At 39.9% G+C, this 23520-nt stretch overlaps 1 protein-coding gene across 6 annotated transcripts in view; it reads left to right on the top strand.

Moving 5' to 3' along the window:
* golga1 (golgin A1) overlaps window positions 1-23520 on the top strand; it is a 94296-nt gene that overhangs the window by 18967 nt on the left and 51809 nt on the right. For 3 of the 6 annotated variants that reach the window (XM_072239894.1, XM_072239892.1, XM_072239893.1), the window contains exons 4-9: window positions 3303-3377; window positions 4710-4807; window positions 5216-5248; window positions 10020-10148; window positions 18880-19049; window positions 21384-21495. In XM_072239894.1, the coding sequence (XP_072095995.1) occupies window positions 3303-3377; window positions 4710-4807; window positions 5216-5248; window positions 10020-10148; window positions 18880-19049; window positions 21384-21495 (617 nt within the window). The other 3 variants (XM_072239897.1, XM_072239896.1, XM_072239898.1) reach the window with 3 other exon arrangements.

Here is a 23520-nt window from a genome sequence, read left to right as displayed (position 1 = left end):
AACAAACTGTAACTGGAACAGTCTGCAAGTTTGAAATATGGCCGCCCAACAATATATTTAAATAAAAACATCACCCCACGAAGGGCAATTTGTAGTAAAACCGGGGCATTTAACTTAACCACTCAGATTTTGCTGTGTTCCCACATGACAGAAGATGTCTGCAGGCTTGAGAGTTTGGTTGTAGCTAAAATCAACCCTTGCCTAAGCAGGGACCTGGACCTACTGCAATTTGCTGATCGCCTCAGACTTTTGCACAATACTGTAGTAATTTTATGTATTGCACCGTGCTGATGCTGCAAAATAGAACAAATTTCAAAATTTCATATGTGAGTGATGATAAACCTGATTCTGATATGGGTCTCTATTGTGGACTGCAAGGGGGCAGAGAGAGAGGAATCATGGTTGAGAAAAGGGGAACGGAGAGGGAAGCAGCAGCAAGACAATCTGTAATGATGAATAAATCAATCGTTTAGAATTATATGACCTTGCCTGGCGTCTCAGGGCTGGGTGTGTCTGCACTTGCGCCTCATCCCCCCCAGCTGTGCACCCCGAACTCTTTCTCTGCCACCTGTGCCACACCCCTCCTTGGTGTTCCACCCTCGCCATTCCCAACATCCTCCCGCCAAATTTACAAACTCACTGTCCACTCGGCATTGGTAAATACAGTACTGTGCAAAAGTCTTAGACACCCTAACTATATACAATGCTTATAAGAAGTATTCACCCCGCCCTGCATTCCAAGAAAAAGACGTTCCATTTTGAAATTATTTTTCCCTCTTTACAATCATAATAGGGTGAATATATGCATTTTAAATGAGCCTTCAATAAGTCTGTGTTTACCTTGGTTATTGTACAAGTCGTGTCAAGGACATGTAGAGTTCTATTGATTATACTAAGAATCAGAGATTTTAGCTACGATGACAGATTTTTTAAAGAAGTTGGCCACTTTATTAGAACCAAGAAAAGATTTAATTGATCAGCCATCTTAATAATAAGCTAAATCAAGAGTAGATCCATTTCAGATGGTTGGTGCAGCATGAACTAAAGGGTAAGATTTATTAATAATGAATCCTGCCTTGCCCAACTCTCTGGGTCCCAGACGTTTTTGTAATATTCCTTCATGGGATCTGGGTGTTATTGTGTGTGTGATATTTATTGCTCATCCTTAACTGCCTTTGTTTGAGAAGGTGTTGATGAGCTCCCCTGTGCAGCTGCTATTATGTACAGCAACTTAGTAGTGGTAGACTTTAAGGAGTGCCTTAACTGGACGGGTAAAGAGGTAGAGAGTAAACACTGCAAATTGCCCCTTGATTAGGCTGACATTAGAAATTACTTGTTAACACACACAGCATCTTTGAAATTTGGAATGCTCTCATTCAAAAGGCTGATGGGATTGGTGTTTGTTAGATGTTAAGGACTATATTGCCATGGTCGATAATTGGAGTTATAGAGCGGGAATGGTTGCAGTGTTTTGTCAGTGGTTCCAAACCTGGGGTCCATGGACCCCTTGCTTTATGTTACTGGTCCATGGCATAAAAATGGTTGGGAACCCCTATTCTAAATGAATGGTGAACTAAGTGGCTGGATTGTCACCTCCTGTTTAAATGTTGTGTTCACACATCATATCTATGCTCACTGACATTGGCTTCTGATCTGACAAAAACTCGTATTTAAAATTAACATTCTTGTGTTCAAATAGTTCTATGTCCCTGATTCACCTCATCTCTGTGGCCTCCTCCAAGCACTATAATTGTGTGAGATCTGGTGTTCCCAGATGGGCTGTTGCTTAATAGCTCAACTGAACTCGCCCAGTTGGAATGCTGCCAATATAAAGTGTTCAGCATGTTTCTCTTCCCGTGGACCTGTCGTCATGCCAAACTGCTGAGACAGTGAAGTAGCTGCAGTATTTTAGTGCTCATTTTCTGATACTGATATTTCGTAACTTACAAAAGCTGCTGGTGTATTTCAGAATCAGTACTGCAGTTGCTAGAAGAGTAGGCAGCTTGGTAGTGAAGTGAGCAACTGAATTTAATTCCTTTGCTGAATATAACAAGTTTGTACGTTCTCACCATGATTGCATGTGTTTCCTCTAAGTGCTTGGGTTTCCTCCCCTTTCTAAAGATATATGGGTTAGGGTTAGTTGTGGTCATACGATGTTGGTACCAGAAATATGGCGACACTTACTGGCAGTTCCCAGCACATCCTCGGACTGTGGTGGTGTTTGATGCAAATTATGCATTTCACTGCATATTTTGATGTACTTGTGATAAATAAAGCTAATCTTAACCTTAATTTAATCAAAATTAAAGTGACATTGGGCCAGATGTAGATGACCACGTGAGTTTATCTGGGTGCTGCAGTTTCCTCCCACAGTCCCAAAGATGTACCGGTTGGTCATTGGTCACTGCAAATTGCCCCTTGATTAGGCTGGGGTTAAATAGCGAGTTTGCTGGGTGGCGCAGCTCGAAGTGCCAGAAGAGCCTACTCTGTGCTGCATCTCAATAAATAAATAAATGGCAAAATTCTACGGTGAACAGACAGCACTTGCCCCATATGTGCAGCCACTCGTGGGACTTCACATGCACATCAAAATGCAGAGTCCTGTACTCCACCTGTGAAGAGATTGCAGCTGTCACAGGTTTCCTCAGCACCATGTTAGAAAGGCTTGTTCTGATGCATCCACCGACACTCTCCATCACATTGGTAATGTTTGAGTGGAGCCGTGGGATTGCCCAGCTTTTTGTGGATGGGCCATACTGGGAAAGTACAGTAGACACAAGTGTTGTGGCTGTGTTGCAATAGCTGGCCTGGAGGCTGGAATCAGAATTAGGTTTGACAGGGGAAAGGAATTCTTTTAATCTAATATGAGATGAATCCTGTTGTGAGGATTTTGGTATATCTGTATGAATTAATGCGTGTGAAATTTAACATGTTTTCTGAAAGTTTAATTCAGTATTACAAGTTCAAACAATGATAACCATTGAAAAATATGAAGATGTTACACGTAAGTGCAATCACTGTGTTTCTTCAGTTCATTTAACTGTGTAAACTCATCAGGTTTCAACATATGCTCAGACATTTACTTTCCCTAATATACTGTGTTTGTTATTTCAAGAGTAGATCTTTCTGTTTACCATTAACATGTTAAGGGGAGGCCATCAAATGACATCTTCTCCTTAACAGTAATGATTTTCTGTTGGAGAAAATCATTTATGTCTTTCGCTCATGAATATCCTGTGTTTTGTTTTCTTTTTTTGCTTGTTTTGACCTCCTGGCCTGCGTCCCCTCTCCCCTCACACAAGATTATGCTGAGCAGCTGCGAAATTTGCAGAAGACAAAAGAGAAGCTTGAAATTGCATTAGAAAGACACCAGGATTGTACGTACATTCAATTTATTGTTTCAGTATGATTTATTCCATTCAATAGATTTTCAGATGCTAAGCAACTTCTTTCTTAGAAATATAAAGCCAAAACCTTCATTAGTTACTTTTCTGCTGGTGTTTATAAAGACTGTAAAACAGCATGATTTTATTGTACTATGGAAGAACATTTACAAAATATAGTAAAACTTGAATAACTTGTTTGGAAGCCATGAAGGTTTGGCATGTGACTTACTCGGTGATGTTCGCAATTTCCATTCACCAGCACTCCGGTTCCCAGGTACTTAACAGAGCCCTGTTTCCCTCTCCCCCTTTCTACAGACCAGGGTTCTGGTTCTTGCACGCCCCAAATGCTTGCCAGTGCCTTTTTTCCCGCATCCTTTACTTACAATTTCCTCACTCCCCAATTCTTCACCGTTTCCTGACCACTGGCTGGAACATCATTTCCTGGATTCCCTTTTCATACATCTGGTCCTAGTTACTGTGCTCCCTGATCCCTCACCGGCCCCCAATTGCTCACCATTTCCTGACCACTGGCTAGGACACCAGTTCTTGAATACCCTTTTCACACTCCAAGTCCCAGTTACTATGCCCCCTGATCCCTAGTTCCCATGTTCCCTGACCACTTGTAGGGAGACCATTTCCTAGACTCCCCTTTCACACACCGGGTCTCAGTTACTTTGCTCCCTGATCCGTCTCCAGTCTCCAGTTCACATGTTCCCTGACCACTTGCTGGGTTGCCAACTCTTGTACTATAATCTGACAGACTGGAAAATTGACTAATCACAAACATGAGATTCTGCCGATGCTGGAAATCCAGAGCACGCACACAAAATGCTGGAGAAGCTCAGCAGGTAAGGCAACATCTATAGAGGTGGTTAAACCGTTAACGTTTTGGGCCAACGCTCTTCATCAGAACTGGAAAGGAAGGGTGAAGTTACCAGGATAAGAAGGTGGGGGTAGGGGGTGGGGAAGAAGTACAAGCTAGAAGATGATTCTTCTTCTAGTATCTTTCCTCTTCCTTTCCAATCCTGTTGAAGAGTCTTGACGTGAAACATCGACTGTTTATTTCCATAGATGCTGTCTGACTTGCTCAGTTCCTGCAACATTTTGTGTGCGTTGTCCTGGAAAATTGGCTAGTCTGGCAACACCAGAATACTGAGCATGCTGGATCAATGGCTTCTTACTGTACTTTGGATAGGAAATACCTGATAAATTTCAATTGCTTTTAATAATCTAGTTGACTTTAAATGCCTTTATGTGCTAGGTACAATTTTGTTTACTGCTGGGTTGTAATGTGAAGTATTTTGTATTTCAAATCTTAATTAGCTTCAATGAGGAAGCTTCAGGAGCAGAATGAGGCATATCAAGCCAGCAGAGCAAAGATGGCAGAGACAATGGCTCTAGCCTTGGAAAAGAAGGATCAGGTAACCTACTGCTAATTTTCAAACTCAATCACCCCCACTGATCCTTTTGTAGCTACGTTACACAATAGAAAATGTTGCTTGCCTGAAGAGTTATCAAAGGAATTTTTTTAATTAGTATGTTGCTTTAATTTCTACACAGAGCAACACCTCATTGTGAAAGTGCATCAAAATCATTGATCTTTAAAGGAAGAAGCATATATGAGGCTTGACATGTTCTAAACTAATGATATCATTTTAACATTTTCGTTCTCTTCAGAAAGCTGCTTTCTTCCATGGGTGATGGCATTTAACAAATATGTCTTATTAATAGTCAAGTGACCCTATTCAATTTGTGTACATTAATTTTAAGTATGAACTTAAACAAAAGTTCCAATTTTGAAATGAATTATGTGTAATTTTTATTTTCAGGAGTGGAAGGTGAAAATTTCAGTTCTTGAAAAGGTAATGGGGTTTTTCCAAACTTTTTTTTTCTGGTTTTGCCCACTATCATGAAGTACTCATTTAAACTGAAATGATAAATTGGCATGTTACATTTAAGATTTGATGTTCATTTGCAAGTATGGATCATGTCTGTTCTTTGCACCTATGAGGAAATAGTGTGGCATTCACTATGCTCACAACAAGATCCTCTACCAATATTTGGATAAATGGTTGATTTATATTTGTTAAGAGGGAGAGGTGACAGGGTATGGCAGCTTCATTTGCCTTTTCAGCAGAAGTGGGAAAATAGAACAAATTGTAAGTTGCAGAGAATTGGGAAGGAACAAAGTGAACAAAATGGAAGGTCTATGGTAGAGTGGAGACCAGAAGAGATTGAACTGACACGTTATGTTCATGACACCTGAGGATGGTGAAGGCAGGTGAACAGCGAAAAGTGATGCTAGCAAAGGCAGAAACAGGAGAAGAAGGGAATTGGAGACAGTTTTTTTTTCTGGCATGACATTCTTATCTGGGCACTGTCCCCGGAAATCAGTCCAGCTATTTTGTAGACATAAGAGACTGCAGATGCTGGAATCAGGAGCAATAAACAGGCTGCTGGAGAAACTCAAGTGGGTCAGGCAGCATCTGTTGAGCGAAATGGACAATTACTGTTTTGGGTTGACACCCTTCATCTGGACTGGCTAGGTGATTTCTGGGGACAGTCCTCAGATGAGAATTTCTTGGCAGAAAATAACCCCCAAGCTGTCTCCAATTAATTTGTTTTCTCCTACTTACACCTTGCCTCTTTTGTTATTTCTCCCCCTCCTTTTTCCCATTCCCTATTTTGGCTCCCATCTTACCCCTTCTCCTCGCCTGCCGATCACCTCTCTCTGGTGCCCCTCCTCCTTCCCTTTCTCCCGTGGTCGACTCGCCACTCCTATCAGATTCCTTCTACTTCAACCCTTTACTTCTTCCACCCATCACCAGCCGGTTTGTACTCCTTCCCCTCCCCCACCTTCAGATTTTGACTTTCTCCCCCTTCCTTTCCAGTCCTGATGAGGGGTCTCAGCCCGAAACATTGACTTTTTATTCCCCTGCATAGATTCTGTCTGACCTGCTGAGTTCTTTCAGCATTTCATGTGTTGTCTCTTTTGTTGTTCACCTGCCTTCACCATCCTCAGCTATATTGATCATTTTGGATTGACTCAGCATTGAGGCCTAGTTTTGTGGTGTGCAGTAGTGATACTAGTTCTGTGGTGTGCAGCAGTGATACTAATGATACTAATTTTATGGTGTACAGTAGTGATACTAGTTGGTTGTCCATCACAAGTCTGGATGTTAACAGATATCATACCTGTATCTGTTATCTTCTGAGGTATACTCATACTTTTTCCAACAAAAGATAATGAATACTGGTCACTAAGTTCATTTTCTTTTTGAAGTGGAGCCAAGCACGGTGCTCCCACATTTATCCAGGTTGAAATCAACTGACATCTTAAGACCAAGCATAATGTGTGCCACGGTAGCATAATGATCAGCACAACACTATTACAGCTCGGGGCATCAGGGTTCAGAGTTCAATCCCAGCATCCTCTGTAAGGAGTCTCTATACGTCCACCTCATGGAATATGTAGGTTTTCTCCAAGTCCTTCAGTTTCCTCAAGTCCCACAGTCCAAGGGTGTACTGGTTAGGAAGTCAATTGGTCGTTGTAAATAGTTTTGTGATTAGGTTAGGGTTAAATCGGTGATTGTCAGGGGTTGCTGGGCAGTGCGGTTCAAAGGGCCAGAAGGGCCTATTCTGTGCTGTATCTCAATAAATAAATAATTGTGGACAATTTGAGGAAATCGCAGGTCAAATGTGATTAAAAATAGGTTTCCCACTCCATTATGACAACCTGAAAATCCCTATTCAGTTTTAGTGATAATTCTTTATATTTTCATTTTTTTAAGTATGATGAATCTAAATGTTCAAACAACCCACCTTTTTCTTGATTACTTATAGCTTCAACAGCACCCCCTTCAATCAGGTGTGTGTCTACATAGGCCACATTTATAATAGAGAATATTGGTAGGAGTTGCTTACAGTTTAATGTTTTATAGCCGTATATGTACACAGTGATGGGGTGGGAACCACAGCAGCAGGGCACAAATAAAAGGACTTAGTATGACAACACCGGAAGGAAGGATAACAAGGGGCACACCAATGAACATGGTGGTACTGATGGAATGAAATGTGTTTATTTCAATGCTAAGAGTATCATGGGTAAAGAAGATGAACTTGGAGCCTGGATCAGTACATGGAATTGTAATGTTGTTGCCATTACAGAGACCGTGTTGCATGAGGGACAGGACTTGGCGGCACAATGCTCTTGGCTTTCATTGTTTTAGATGTGATGGAGAAGGAGTAAAAGAGGTGGAGGGGCTGCATTACAGATAAAGACGAATGTCACAGTAGTACTCAGAGAGGACACACTGGAAGGCTCATCCACGGAGGTGATTTGAGTGCAGCTCTGAAATAAAGGTGCAATTACACTGATGGGATTATAATGTAGCTATATTGTACTGTGGGGTGGAGGAACAGATATGTAGAAGATTATATGGATGATGAGGTAGGTTTTCAAAACTTGCAGAGAGATTTAGGACGGTTAGAAGAGTGGGCTGAAAGATGGCAGATGGAGTTTAATGCTGAAAAATGTGAGGTGCTACATTTTGGTAGAACTAATCAAAATAGGACATACATGGTAAATGTTAGGGCATTGAAGAATACTTTAGAACAGAGGGATCTAGGAATAATGGTGCATAGTTCTGTGAAGATGGAATCTCATGTGGATAGGGTGGTGAAGAAAGCTTTGGTTTGCTGGCCTTTATAAATCAGAGCATTGAGTATAGGAGTTGGGTTGTAATGTTGAAATTGTATAAAGCATTGGTAAGGCCAAATCTGGAGTATTGTGTACAGTTCTGGTCACCGAATTATAGGAAAGATGTCAATAAACTTGAGAGAGTACAGAGGAGATTTACTAAAATGTTGCCCGGTTTTCATCTAAGTTACAGAAAAAGGTTGAACAAGTCAGGTCTTTATTCTTTGGAGTGTAGAAGGTTGAGGGGAGACTTGATAGAGGTGTTTAAAATTATGAGGGGGATTGATAGAGTAGACGTGGATAGGCTTTTTCCATTGAGAGTGGGGAAGATTCAAACAAGAGGACATGAGTTGAGAATTAGAGGACAAAAGTTTAGGGGTAACATGAGGGGCAACTTATTCACTCAGAGAGTGGTAGCTGTGTGGAATGAGCTTCCAGCAGAAGTGGTTGAGGCAGGTTCGATGTTATCATTTAAAGTTAAATTGGATAGATATATGGACAGGAAAGGAATGGAGGGTTGTGGGCTGAGTGCAGGTCGGTGGGACTAGGATAGGATAAGAGTTTGGCATGGACTAGAAGGGCCGACATGACCTGTTTCCGTGCTGTAATTGTTATATGATTATATGGTTATATTATGGAAAGGTGCAGGAACAACAGGGTTGTCATCATGGGGAACTTAAACTTCTCCAGTATTGATTGGAACTTTTTTAATAGACAGGGTGGGATTTCTTCAGTGCAACTAAGAGGTTCTTGAAACAGTACTTGGAGAGTTCAGTTAGAGGAGAACCTGGTTTAGGAATGAGCCAGGCCAGGTGACGGACCTGATGGGGGGTGAACATTTTGGGAATAGTGACTGCGACTCATGTTTTAAGATAGTTTGAGTAAGGATGAAAAAAGGATCTTGAAGGAAGGTGCTAAACTATGAGAGGTCAAATTTCGACAGGATAAGACAGGAACTAAATGATGTTGATTGCTAACAGTTGCTATCGGACAGATCTACGTCTGAAGTGTGGGAGTTGTTTAAAGACCAGCTGATCAGAGTTCAGGATTGGCATGCTTTTGTAAGGAGTAAGGACAGGAATGTGCTGAAGGGGTAATTAGGAAGGCTAAAAGAGAATCCAAAGGCTTAAATTTAGGAAAAGAAGATAATAAAAGAGGGAATTTGTGCTTGGAGTCAGACTTCTGAATGCAGAACAGACTTCTTGGGGCCCAATGGTCTAACCCTGCTTCTATGATTTATGAACCTACGTCAACCATTAACCACCCATATACAAAGTCACATTAATCCCAACTTCTCATTAATTCCCCTAGATTTTGTCACTCACCTAAGAGTAATTAATAGTGATCCATTAAGCTTCAAACACACACGTCCTTCCAGTGAGTGTGGAAGCTGGAGCACCCCAAGAAGCCCACACACCACAGAGAGAATTATACACACCACCTGAAGTCTGAAGGAAACCCAGGTTTCTGGTGATGTGTGGCAGTGTCACTGTGCTGCCCTAGCGTAAGTCTGTAACTGCGCCCAATTATCATGATGTAGAAATATAGAAACATAGAAAACCTATAGCACAACACAGGCCCTTCGGCCCAGAAAGCAGATCTCTATGAAGGCATGCATAGACAATATGGAAAATAGCTGTGAAGGATTGAGCACAGTAGTGGCCCTTCAGCATACAATGTTGTAATTATCCTTTTAACCTCCTCCAACATCAATCTAACCCTCCCCTCCCACGTAGCCCTCAACTTTTTGCCACATGTGCCTATCTAAGAGTCTCTTAAATGTCCATAATGTATCTGCCTCTACCACCTACCCCGACAGCACATTCCACACACCCACCATTTGCCCGAGAGCATTGATCTTTCACTTATAGTTATGTACATAAAATGTCACTGGTAATTTTTTATTAGTCTTCTCATTTTATGAATTATTTCAGGAAAAAGCAGCCTTTGCGAATCAGCTGAAGCAGATGAAGGATGAGAATTTGAACCTTTTTCAGAAACGAGATGAACAGGATGAATTAGATGGGTTTCAGCAGCAGGAACTTGCCAAAGTCAAACATATGGTATACAGAATAAAATATAAATATTCTTAACAAACTTCCATTTTGTAGAAAACCTTTTGCTTTGTGGCTGTTCAGTTATATGGTACACTTTTATTTTACTAATACACCTGGAAGCAGAGTGTCTTTTGGAAAAGAGGTTTAATCCCTCAGTCCAGAGCTGAATAGTGGGTGCAGTGTTGTGGGTGCTACAGTGAGGGCTTGATTAAAAATGAAAGTTTTTCCTCTGTGAAGAATTTTCACCAACTTAAATGGCGGTCTTCAATTTGGAAATGTTCTACACTCAGTGGCCATGTTATTAGGTACAGAAGTGGAACCTTGTGTGGTCCATCCTCATCAGGGTTCAATGTGTTGTGCATTCGGAGATACTCATCTGTATAACATGTGTTTATTTGAGTTGCTGTTGCCTTCCCGTCTGCTTGAACCAGTCTGGCCATTCTCCTTTGACTTCTCTCATTAACAAGGTGTTGCACCCACACAACTGCTTCTCACTGGATGTTTTTTGTTTCTTGCATCATTCTCTGTAAACTCTGGAGACTGTTGTGTGTGAAAACCCCAGGAGATCAGCAGTTCCTGAGATCTGGCAATCCACCAAACCACCCCATCTGGCAACAACAATCATTCCATGGTCAAAGTTACTTAGATCACATCTCTAATGTGATGAGGATCAAGAAGGTATGGACAAGGGAAGCACGGGAGTGCCTACAGGATTGCTTGGACTGGACTGTGTTCAGGGATTCATCTTCGAACCTGGATAAGTATACCGACTTCATTAAAACCTGTGTGGATGAGTGTGTGCCCACAGAGACTTACGGTACATTCCCAAACCAAAAGCCATGGATGTACCAAGCTGAAGGCTAGATCTGTGGCATTCAAGTCTGGCGACCCAGACCTATACTCAGAAAACCAGGTATGATTTGCGGAGGGCTATTTTTTTTTTAATTTTATTTTTATGTGGATAAGGAATTCACAAATATCATGTACTTTTTTCACACATAACCTTTTCCATTTTTTTATATGTATAAAACTACAATTATTTATACATTCTTAAGTACACATTGAGATGATATAAAAGGAAAATAAACATTTAAATAGATAATTATGTACTGTGGTAAATCTAACCTATTAGGCTAAGTAATGGAATTAGTTGTTAAGAAAAATGGTAATAATAGTTTCCATATAACCCTTCTGGACCATTTCCACTGGTCCAAAATGTTGTATATAAGCCTATGTATCAACCATTGTAGGTGTTTATATCCTAATTTGTTCATGCTTGCTCCTGCCCGCAGACATAATTATCCAATCCCTATGTACTTATTTACTTAATTTTTTCATTTTTTTTATCCCTTTCCCAAATCTTTCCCTTTACTTGTGTTAATTCTCTATTTTCCAAAAGAAAACAAAAAAAAGCAAACATTTAGACTAGGGGTGTTTACGTTAGCAATATTACTGTGTTGATGAGAAGAGCAGTATAAATCATTAGGAGAGTCATCTAAAGTCTGCTCGCATTGGGGTTATATATTCAATCCATTTATTCCAGATTTGATAAAATTTTTCTTTTTGAGTTCTCAGGGAGTAAGTCAACTTTTCCATTTTAAATATTTCCAAGATAATTTCGTACCAATCTTCTAATGTAGGTGGTATTGGATTTAGCCATTTTCTAGTGATTGATTTCTTACTTGCCGCTAAGAGGGCCTGCAGCAACTTTATATCTTCCTTCTGTTCAAGAAACAATACATGCCCCAAATAGAGCGTCTCAAAGTTCAGAGGTATCTGGGACCTAAGTACCTAACTAATGTTCTATGAATACCTTCCCAAAATAGACTTAATTTAGGGCAATCCCAAAAAATATGAAAATGATTTGCCTCCTTGGAGCCGCACCTTCTCCAACACATCACATTTGTATCTTTATATTTTTCCTGATATGGGGTCTTGAAGTATCTTATAATGTTTTTCCAACAATGTTCTCTCCAAGTCAAAGAATTAGTCGAGGACCATTGAAATCTGCAGATTTTCCCCCAAGTCTCCTCTGAAAGTACCAACCCCACTTCTTTCTCCCACTTCTCTTTAATATACAGTGTATTTACATTTTTAGCATGGGAGAGTGCATTATATAATCGAGAAACTGATTTGCTAGGTATTGAACTGCAAGCCGAATTCAGAATCTTGAAAAATTCTAATTCTACTGTTGATAGGTCTGTATATCTACAACTCTGGTTAACATAGTTTCGTATTTGAAGGTACCTAAAAAAGTCATTATGTTCTAGGCCATGTTTGTCCTGCAGGATTTGGAAACTTTGTAATACTGTTTTATCTATAAATGAGAGATAGGTTGTAAGACCTTTCTTTATCCATAGCTCAAATCTTTTATCTCCTCTGTTGGGAAGGAATTCGGTATCATATGCACACCATCTAAAGAGTTTTAACATGTTATTAATTCCACATGAATTAACCACCTTCTGCCATACTTTTAATGTAAGATTTATCCAAGCGTTTTTAAATTTTTCCAACTGGGCCATCAATCCTTTGTCAGCTATTGAGGCCTGAAGAGGAAAACTGTCAACTAATCCAAATTCTAATTCCTTCCATCTAGCCTTATATTCCCTATTACACCAATATAACAGAGGGGTTATCTGTGAGGCATAAAAATAATTTCTCAGGCAAGGAAGAACCGTACCTCCTCCTTCCTTCCCTAACTGTAAGGTGTTATATCGAATTCTAGGTTTCTTTCCTTGCCAAATGAAGCGGGAAATCCATTTGTCCCATTCCCTGAATTGATTATCATCCACCTCCACCGGTAAAGTACGGAAAAGATACAATAACCAAGGAAGAATATTCATTTTTATAGTATTTATCCTTGAATTTAAACTTAAAAAGGGGATAAGATTCCATCTATGCATATCTGCTTTTATCTCTGAGATTAATGGCCCATAATTTACCTGTGATAGTGTTGAAAGATCCTTTGGCAGGGTTATTCCTAAATATTTTAATGATTTAGCTTCCCACTTAAGATCATATGTATCCTGCAATTTTTTGGATGGTGTATAATTTAGGGACATAACCTGCGTTTTCTTTACATTTATTTTATAACCTGATATTTTCCCAAAGTCATCCAACAGTGTAAACAATCCTATAAATGATTTTTCTGGTTCACTCAGATAGACCAAAACATCATCTGCGAATAACGCCACTTTCTGTTCAATCCCTGCCACCTTGATACCTTTTACGATTTCGCTCTGTCTTATTAGTTGGGCAAGCGGTTCAATATATAGCGCAAAAAGGAGAGGAGAAATTGGGCATCCCTGTCTAGTGCCTCTCTCTAAGATGAAGGAGTCAGAGAGGTCCCCATTTATCTTAATTCGGGCTGTAGGGCTGTCATATAGAGTCTGAATTACTTTAATAAACTTTTCTTGAAAGCCGAATCTTCCTAACACTCTGTATAGGAATGCCCAACTAACCGAATCAAAAGTTTTCTCAGCGGCCAATCCTACTACCATTGTCTCTGTCTCGTTCTTATTAACCTGTCCTAATATGTGCAGAGTTCTCCTTATGTTGTCCTGTGTTTGTCTTTGTTGAATAAATCCAGTCTGGTCTAAGTGGATTAGGCCAGGTAAAAGCTTTTCCAATCTGCGCGCTAATATAGATGTAAATAGTTTTTAATCTAAATTAAGAACACTAATTGGCCGATAATTGCCACATTCTAGTTTATCTTTACCTTCTTTAGGAATAATTGATATAATCGCTTCTCTCCAGGAAGGTGGAGTTTCTCCTCTCTGCAAGATCCAATTAAAGGTGTTAAGTAGTAATGGGGCTAACTGTGTCTTCAGGGACTTGTACCACTCTGAGGTAAACCCATCAGAACCCGGGGACTTTCCAGCCTTTAACCTAGAGATGGCCACGTTCAGTTCTTTGACAGTTACTGGTTCTAATAAACTTTCATTTTGTAAATCTGTAAGTTTAGGTAGATCTAAAAAATTCAATACACTGTCTATATAGGGCTCATTGGGGGCCCGGAGTTGGGAGTACAGCTCTTGATAATATGTTTCAAAACTCTCTTGAATTTTCCCTATTGTACTCTCCACAAGCTTTGTCTTTGGATTCTTTATTTTATGAATTGTATTGTCTGCTTGTTGTTTTCGTAATTTATATGCTAATAATCTAGCTGATTTACCTCCTACTTCATAATTCTTTTGTCTCAGGTAAAGAAAATTTCTTTGAGTTTCCAACATATAAATATCGTCAATTTCACTTTGCAATTTCCTAATTTCCTGTTTTTGATTTGAATTACTTTTGTTGCTATCTACAACTTGAAGTTGTTTTAATTTTCCTAATTTTTGTGCATTGATTTTTTTTCATGTGAGTGGTAATGGAAATAATTTTCCCTCTCAGTACAGCTTTCAATGTATCCCATAAGATCACTGATGATGTTTCTCCCTTGTCATTAAGGTCTAGATATTCTTTGATTTCTCCCCTTAATCTCTCCATTACTTTTGGGTTATTGAGTATATGTGAGTTTAGCCTCCATAGTGTTTTCCTCATTTTCCTTTCCAGGATTAGAGACATAGAGACTGGGCTATGATCCGACAGATCAGTTGTTGCAATATTACAGTTTTTTATCCTGAGTCTATCTGTATTAAAGATAAAGAAATAGTCTATCCTTGAATAGGCTGAATGAGGGAAAGAGTAATATGTATAATCTTTACTAGTAGGGTGTAATTCCCTCCAGACATGTATAATTCCCAACTCCTCCATCAATGAATTCACTTTCCGAGTCAGAGGTTTATTCTGAGTAACTATTCTTGAAGAATCTAATATAGGATTTAATCTAATATTAAAATCCCCTCCACAAATTACTACCCCTTGAGAACTGACCATTAGGTCAAAAATGTGTCTATAAAATGACCATTCACAACCTGGAGGAGCATAAACATTCAGCAATGTTATTTCTGTACCTTCTATTCTTTCTGTGATTTTTACCAACTGTCCTTCTTTGTCTCTAGTCTCTGAAATATGTTCATAATTAAGAGTACTTGATATTAAAGTAGCTACCCCTCTTTTGTGACTCAGTTTATATGATGAATAAAATACATGCTTAAAGCCCATTCTTTTTAATTTTCCATGTTCAGATTGGCTCATATGTGTTTCCTGGAGGAAAGCTATTTGTGCCCTCTCTTTTTTCAATTTAGACATAATCTTATTTCTTTTAATTGGATTCAAAACCCCATTAACATTATAGGAAGTTATTTTTACCAATTCAGTTTGCATTTTTCTCTAGTAGAAAAAAAACACTCTCCTTTTCTAACCAAACAGTAAGCAATCCCTTCTCAGCAGTAAACCAGGACATATAACCACACCCTAGACATTTTTGAACGTGTAACATTTGAAAACTTTTCCCGACTTCCCACAGTGAGGCCTGAGCACCAACCCGCCTCAGTTCAGAGGGATAACCTCTATCTTCACCCTGTGTTAGAGGGCCCTCAGCAGTTTGAATAATCATAGAGAATTTTCTCCTATTTATGTCTTGACCAAATTGCTATCATTCAAGTTATTCCGCCTAGTTTATTTTCAGTTACCAGTTTTCATTTTACCTTTAAGTCCAATTTACTCTTTGCAGTCATTTCTCTTAATTAATCTGTATTCTCTGTACATTCGCGTCTGAATATTTGCAGCTTTTCCTTGTAGTTTGACACTCTGGGTCATGTGGAGCGTCCTCGCCACATTGGCTTCCACGACTTCTGCCGAATCCTCTCCAGTAGCGACTCCGGTTGGGTGATAACTTTAATAGGTAGTCCCCGGTCCGCCAGGTCCAACGTTGCCTCCTCCACCGTAGCGTAAGTTTTTGTCCCTTCGTCGTAAAAGACCCTCAGCCGAGCTGGATACAGGGTCTGGAATTTGATGTTGTTTTCCTTCAGGACTCTCCGTGTTTCCGTATATTCCTTCCGTCTGGCAAGAATCCCCGGTGTGTCATCGTGGTCTAAACTGATTTTACAGTTGTTCCACATGAAACCTTTCTTTTGCCATGCCCGTTTAAGCACCTCTTCCTTCGTTCTGTAACTGAGAAATCTGACCAGAATCGATCTGGGCTGGGCGCCTGCTGGAGGCTGTGGTGCCAACGCGCGGTGAGCTCTTTCTATCTGTAGGTCTTTTGCGGCCGGTATGTCAAGGTTCTCTCTAAGTAGCTTCTCCACGAAGGGAATCATCAATCCGGGTTTACCTTCAGTTCCTTCGGGAACTCCGTAAATCCTCACATTTTCCCTTCTCGAGCGGCCTTCTTGATCTATTAGTTTCCACTGGAGCTGGTCTTGCAGCTTCAGCATTTCTGCTATCACCGCGGAGGGCTATTTCAAGGGTGAAGAGACAATTTCGAATGAGGTTGGAGGTGACATCAGATGCACGGCAACTCTTGTCAGGGTCTGCAAGACGTTACTTCCTACAAAGCGAAACCCAATAGCATGAATGGCAGCGATGCTTCACGACCAGATGAACTGAATGCCTTCTATGTACACTTTGAAAGGGAGAACACAGCTACAGCTGTGAAGATCCCTGCTGCACCCGATGACCCTGTGATCTCCGTCTCAGAGGCTTTTGTTAGGCTGTCTTTAAAGAGAGTGAAGCCTCACAAGGCAGAAGGTCCCGATGGAGTACCTGGTAAGGCTCTGAAAACCTGTGCCAACCATCTAGCGGAAGTATTCAAGGATATTTTCAACCTGTCACTGCTATGGGCAGAAGTTCCCACTTGCTTCAAAAAGGCAACAATTATACCAGTGCCTAAGAAGAATAATGTGGGCTGCCTTAATGACTATCGCCTGGTAGCACTCACATTGACAGTGATGAAATGTTTTGAGAGGTTGGTCATGACTAGACTGAATTCTTGCCTCAGCAAGGACTTGGATCCATTGCAATTTGCCTATCACCACAATAGGTCAATGGCAGACACAATTTCAATGGCTCTCCACACAGCTTTAGACCACCTGGACAACACAAACACCTATGTCAGGATGCTGTTCATCGACTATAGGTCAGCATTTAATACCATCATTCCCACAATCCTGATTGAGAAGTTGCAGAACCTGGGCCTCTGTACCTCCCTTTGCAATTGGATCCTTGACTTCCTAACCGGAAGACCACAATCTGTGTGGATTGGTGATAACGTATCATCCTTGCTGACAATCAACACTGGCGCACCTCAGGGGTTTGTGCTTAGCCCACTGCTCTACTCTCTACATACACATGACTGTGTGGTTAGGCATAGCTCAAATACCACCTATAAATTTGCTGACGATACAACCATTGTTAGTAGAATCTCAGGTGGTGACGAGAGGGCGTACAGGAGTGAGATATGCCAACTAGTGGAATGGTGCCGCAGCCAACAACCTGGCACTCAACGTCAGTAAGACAAAAGAGCTGATTGTGGCCTTCAGGAAGGGTAAGACAAAGGAACACATACCAATCCTCATAGAGGGATCAGAAGTGGAGAGAGTGAGCAGTTTCAAGTTCCTGGGTGTCAAGATCTCTGAGGATCTAACCTGGTCCCAACATATTGATGTAGTTATAAAGAAGGCAAGACAGCAGCTATACTTTATTAGGCGTTTGAAGAGATTTGACATGTCAACAAATACTCTCAAAAATTTCTATAGTTGTACTATGGAGAGCATTCTGACAGGTTGCATCACTGTCTGGTATGGAGGGGCTACTGCACAGGACCGAAAGAAGCTGCAGAAGGTTCTAAATCTAGTCAGCTCTATCTTGGGCACTAGCCTACAAAGTACCCAGGACATCTTTAGGGAGTGGTGTCTCAGAAAGGCAGCATCCATTATTAAGGACCTCCAGCACACGGGGCATGCCCTTTTCTCACTGTTACCATCAGGTAGGAGATACAGAATCCTGAAGACACACACTCAGCGATTCAGGAACAGCTTCTTCCCCTCTGCCATCCGATTCCTAAATGGACATTGAAGCTTTGGGCGCTACCTCACTTTTTAAAAAATATACAGTATTTCCGTTTTTGCACGCTTTTTAAATCTTTTCAATTTACGTAATTGATTTACTTGTTTATTATTATTATGTTTAATTTTTTTATTATTATTATTTTTCTCTGCTAAATTATGTATTGCATTGAACTGCTGCTAAGTTAGCAAATTTCACGTCACATGCTGGTGATAATAAACCTGATTCTGATTCTGACTCTTTCCCTTTCCCATTCTGATGTTTGGTCTGAACAACAGCAACGGAACCTCTTGACCATGTCTGCATGCTTGAATGCATTGAGTTGCTGCCACATGATCGGTTAATTAGATATTTGAATTAAGGAGCAGGTGGACAGCTATACCTAATAAAGTGGCCACTGAGTGTATGTTCCTGAATTTGTGAGTGCGGGAAAGCATTCTGTTTACAGTTTTCTACCAACACCACATGCTGCCCATACGCTTAACAGTAGATAAGTAAAGATGTGCTAATTATTCTGTTGCTCTTTTGGGATAAACTGGTTTCAGGTAAATTAATTTGGCATAAGAGGAATTGTACATGAGAACTTCCTCCTACTTTTCTATAATTATATTACTGTCTAGCTCTGATGGATTGGGTTATCACAGCTTTAAATTTGTCAATATTAAGTAAGATAAAGTATTAGAACTGAAGTATGCTGTGATGCTTGGAACATAACCATGTGATAAAATATCATTTATGCTTAGAGTTAAAAGTAATCTGACAGGATGTTATTTTATCTGTTTTATAGCTCCTGAGGAAAGAACAAATGTTGTCCAACGTTGAAGGAGAACTTGAGGAGCAGAAAACAGAACTAGTTAAAACCAAAGAGGAGCTGAAGGTCTCCATTCAGAAACTTTCAAACCTAAAGCAAAGGCTACAGCAACTGGAGAATTTAAATGCAGATTTGACCAAGGAAAGGTACGGCATTTTGGGGGGAAAATCTGTTATGATACTCTGAAACATTTTATTCCGCCATAAACACAAGAGATTCTGCAGGTGCTGGAAATCCAGAGTAACACACACTATGCTTAGCCCAAAACTCTGACTATTTATTCCTCTCCATAGACGCTGCCTGACGTGTTGACTTCCTCCAGCACTTTTTCTATGTTATTTGTCGATAAGCAGTCCAATTTTGCATCAATTCAAAATGAGCTGGATATTTCTTTCGTTGAACATGTAGTAAGACAGCAAAGTTACCCAATACCAAAATTCTTGAAAGAAATAATATTAGCAGCAAAGGTCAGATTTGTAGAAGAAGCTCTTGCAGCTTGGGGCGTCAGAGTTCAGAGTTCAATTCCAGTGCCCTCTGTAAGGAGTTTGTGCGTCCTGCCTGGGTGCGCCTGTTTCCTCCCACAGTTCCAAGACATATCACTTAGTAGGTTAATTGGTCGTGGTAACTTGTCCTGTGATTAGGCTAGGGTTAAATTGGTGGGTTGATGGGCGGTGAGGTTCATTGGTTCTGAAGGACCTGTTCCAAGCTGTATCTCTAATAAAATAAAAAAAGTAAATTTAGTGATATTTATTGGAAGTTTTCTATGAGTAGAAGGATGTTACAGAGCTTTTAGAGTATACTCCTTGAGCAGAACGGTAGGTATTGTAAATGCATTTGAGGAACTAGAATGTGAAGGCAGTAGGTCTTATGTTAATATTAATGGATGGAAATCATGGCCTATAATTTTATGCCCAAATTTCCTTTAACTTGTTGAAATTTGTTAATATATACAATTTTTTCTATTGTATTTTATGTTTAGTTGCATTGATGTGCTATTCATCCTTCTATTGGTCCCATTACTATTACCAATGATTGCATGGAGTCAGAAATTCATAGACTTGGTTCCAAAGTCAAGAAGTAATGTATACCAGGACAAGCCAAAGTGGGCAGTTGTTTTTTGAATAAAACTGAAACATTTTAACAATTTTCTATAGTTTGTAGTTTTATGCAGGTTGTCGAGACTAGAGCCTATATGTTCCATTAATCAGCGATACTAAGTGGTGCAGTATAGTCATAGTCATACTTTATTGATCCCGGGGGAAATTGGTTTTCATTATAGTAATAGTAAATAGTAATAAAACCATAAATAGTTAAATAGTAATATGTAAATTATGCCAGGAAATAAGTCCAGGACCAGCCTATTGGCTCAGGGTGTCTGACCCTCCAAGGGAGGAGTTGTAAAGTTTGATGGCCACAGGCAGGAATGACTTCCTATGACGCTCTGTGTTGCATCTCGGTGGAATGAGTCTTTTGAAATGAGTATCTTTTGAAATGAAGTTTGTTTCTCTATTATTGGACTGCATGTACTAAAATACAGAACTGCTTTACTTGCAATGTCAGTTTCTATGGCCAAACAAGTTGTCCCTCCCTAAATTTCTCACCCCTGAACTCCTCTCCCCTTCTATAACATGTTTTTTTTTTAACCAGTCTGTTTTACCAAGCTTTTGGTCAACTCCTCACACAACTCCTCATGTGGATTGGTGTTATATGTTATCTGATGACTCTGCTGTGAAAATCCTTGTCACCTTTTGCTATAAATAAAAGTTATTGTAATTGTTCTGCATCATGAAACTGGAATACTATTGTGATTAAAAACAAAAAGTGATATATCTCCATCCAATTTATATTAAGTGATGGGATACCTCTGACTTAAGGCCACAATGTAATTTAATGTTATATGTAATATATTTATACACAAACATAATGTTATAATTCCAAAGAAGGAAGGAGATATAGAAATTACATTTATATAATGTCTCTCATTACAGCAGTATGTACTAAGAGCATCGAATAGAACTGTTAAATACTGAGGTGTAATGTATGGAAAGGTGATGGCCAATTTGTGCTGAAGGGCCATGAGATGAATGACTACATTGTGGAAGGATAAATATTAACCTGCATAATTGGGAAATCTCCAATGATTAATTTTTAAATTCTATATTCACTTCAAGGGAGAAGGCTACTGCTTATAAAAATGTCATCCCTGTCAGCCCAGTAACGTCTCAGTACAAATTTCTTGTCAGCATACATTACACATTCAGTGGTGCTACTTTATTCGAGCCAGCTTTAAGCATTTGCCAAGTTCATTGTAGCAGGCCTGAACTTATGATTGTTCGTTTTGAAATGATGCTACACACTGTATTGTCCAAAAAGATCATTGAAAACATGGAGCTCTAACTAATCTTTTTCAGTTTCTTAGAGGCAAATTTTTGTTTTGTACCTTTGAAGAAAAACCTGTGGACTTTCTTTTTATTTTACAGAGAGGAACTTTTGGCTACAAAACAAAGTGCAGAAAGGAAAATATCTCAGTTGGAACAGAGGGCTCAGGAACTACAGGATCTGACCCAGCAGTTCTCAGCTGATATTAATAAGGTACAGAGGTTTTATATGCTCTTTCAAATAGAAAGGAAAACACTCAATAATCAAGAGCATTGAAGTTTCCTAAAATTTTATAGGAGAATGGAATGGTATCCATCTAGCTTTTAATTGCACCAAAGTGATATTTGTTCATTCTTTGCTTGCTAAATCTTTAGATTTATCACAAAAGAGTCATAGGTATGTCTGTGCGGCACCTGTGAAAATAGCTGTTATGCATAGTAACTTTTATGAAAAATGTAAATTGCAATGATATCAGCATGTTCGGATTCTAAAGCAAAAAATAAATCCCATTCTTAGTTCTGGAAAAAGAAAAGAGTTTGATTCTCTTTCTCATCAAAGAGCAACTGCACATCTTAATAGTATAAAGAGAAAATAACTGTGCAAAGGGGTACATTCTTTAGAAAATCAATAGTCAGTGCTGAGTTGTGTTAAGTACAAGCTAATTGACATTCATCAATGTGACTAGTTATGTTTTAAAATCAAAAACATTGGGATATTTCACCAAAAAACAAATTCATTTCCCAAAACATGCTGGCATTTTGGGCAACAGTTCTTTTTTAGAACATAGGAATCTACAGCATATTACTGGCCCTTCAGCCCACAATGTTGTGCCAACTGTGTACCCTACTCTAGAAACTGTCCAGAATTTCCCCACCGCATAGCCCTCTATTTTTCTAAGCTCAATGTACCTATCTAAGAGTCTCTTAAAAGACACCTTTACCACCGTCGCTGGCAGTGCATTCCATGCACCCACCACTCCCTGTGTGAAAAACCTCTCTAGAACCCCCCCCCCCACCCCCGTACCTACTTCCAAGCACCTTAAAACTATATTCAGCACTGGGAAAAAGCCTCTGGCTATCCGCATGATCAATGCCTCTGAACATCTCTATCAGGTCACCTCTCATCCAACGTCGCTCCAAGGAGAAAAGGCCAAGTCCACTCAACCTATTCTCATAAGATATGCTCCCAATCCAGGCAACATCCTTGTAAATCTCCTCTGCACCCTTTCTGTAGTTTCCGCATCCTTCCTGTAGTGAGGGGTCCAGAGCTGAGCACAGTACTCCAAGTGGGTCTGACCAGGGTCTTATACAGCTGTAACATTACCTCTCGGCTCTTGAACTCATTACCACAGTTGATGAATGCCAACATACCATATGCCTTCTTACCAACACTGTCAACCTGCGCAGCAGCTTTGAGTGTCCAGTGGACCATGGATCCCAAGATCTGGCTGATCCTTCACACTGCCAAGAGCCTTACCATTAATTTTATATTCTGTCTTCAAATTTGACTGACCAAAACAAACTGCTTCACACTTAACAGTTGAACCCAGTTCTGCATCCTGTCAATGTCTCACTGTAACTTCTGACAACCCTCCAGACTATCCCCAACACCCCTAACTTTTGTGTCATCAGCAAACTTACTAACACACCCTTCCACGTCCTCATCCAAGTCATTTATAAAAATCACAAAGAGATGGGTCCCAGAACCTGTGGCATACCACTGGTCACTGGCCTCTATGCAGAATACAAACCATCTACAACCACCCTTTGCCTTCTGTGGGCAAGCCAATTCTGGATCTACAAAGCAAGGTCTCTTTGGATTCCATGCCTCCTTACTTTCTGAATGAGCCTTACAATGGGACACCTTATCAAATGCCTTACTGAAATCCATATACACTAAATCCACTGCTCTACCTTTGTCAATGTGTTTTGTTACGTCATCAAAAAATTCTATCATGCTGGTAAGGCATAACCTGCCCTTGACAAAACCGTGCTGACTACCCCTAATCAGATTATGTCTCTGCAAATGTTCATAAATCCTGTCTCTCAGGATATTCTCCAACAACTTGCCCACTACTGAAGTAAGATTCACTGGTTTATAATTTCCTGGGTTGCCTCTGCTCCCTTTCTTGAACAAGGGAACAATATTTGCAACTCACCAATCCTCTGGTACTTCTTCTGAACCTATTGATGATGCAAAGATCATCACCAAAGGTTCAGCAATCTCCTCCCTCGTTTC

This window comes from Mobula birostris, chromosome 22, assembly GCF_030028105.1.
Source record: "Mobula birostris isolate sMobBir1 chromosome 22, sMobBir1.hap1, whole genome shotgun sequence".
Classification (NCBI taxonomy): domain Eukaryota; kingdom Metazoa; phylum Chordata; class Chondrichthyes; order Myliobatiformes; family Myliobatidae; genus Mobula; species Mobula birostris.
This window is presented reverse-complemented; position numbering and strand designations above follow the sequence as displayed.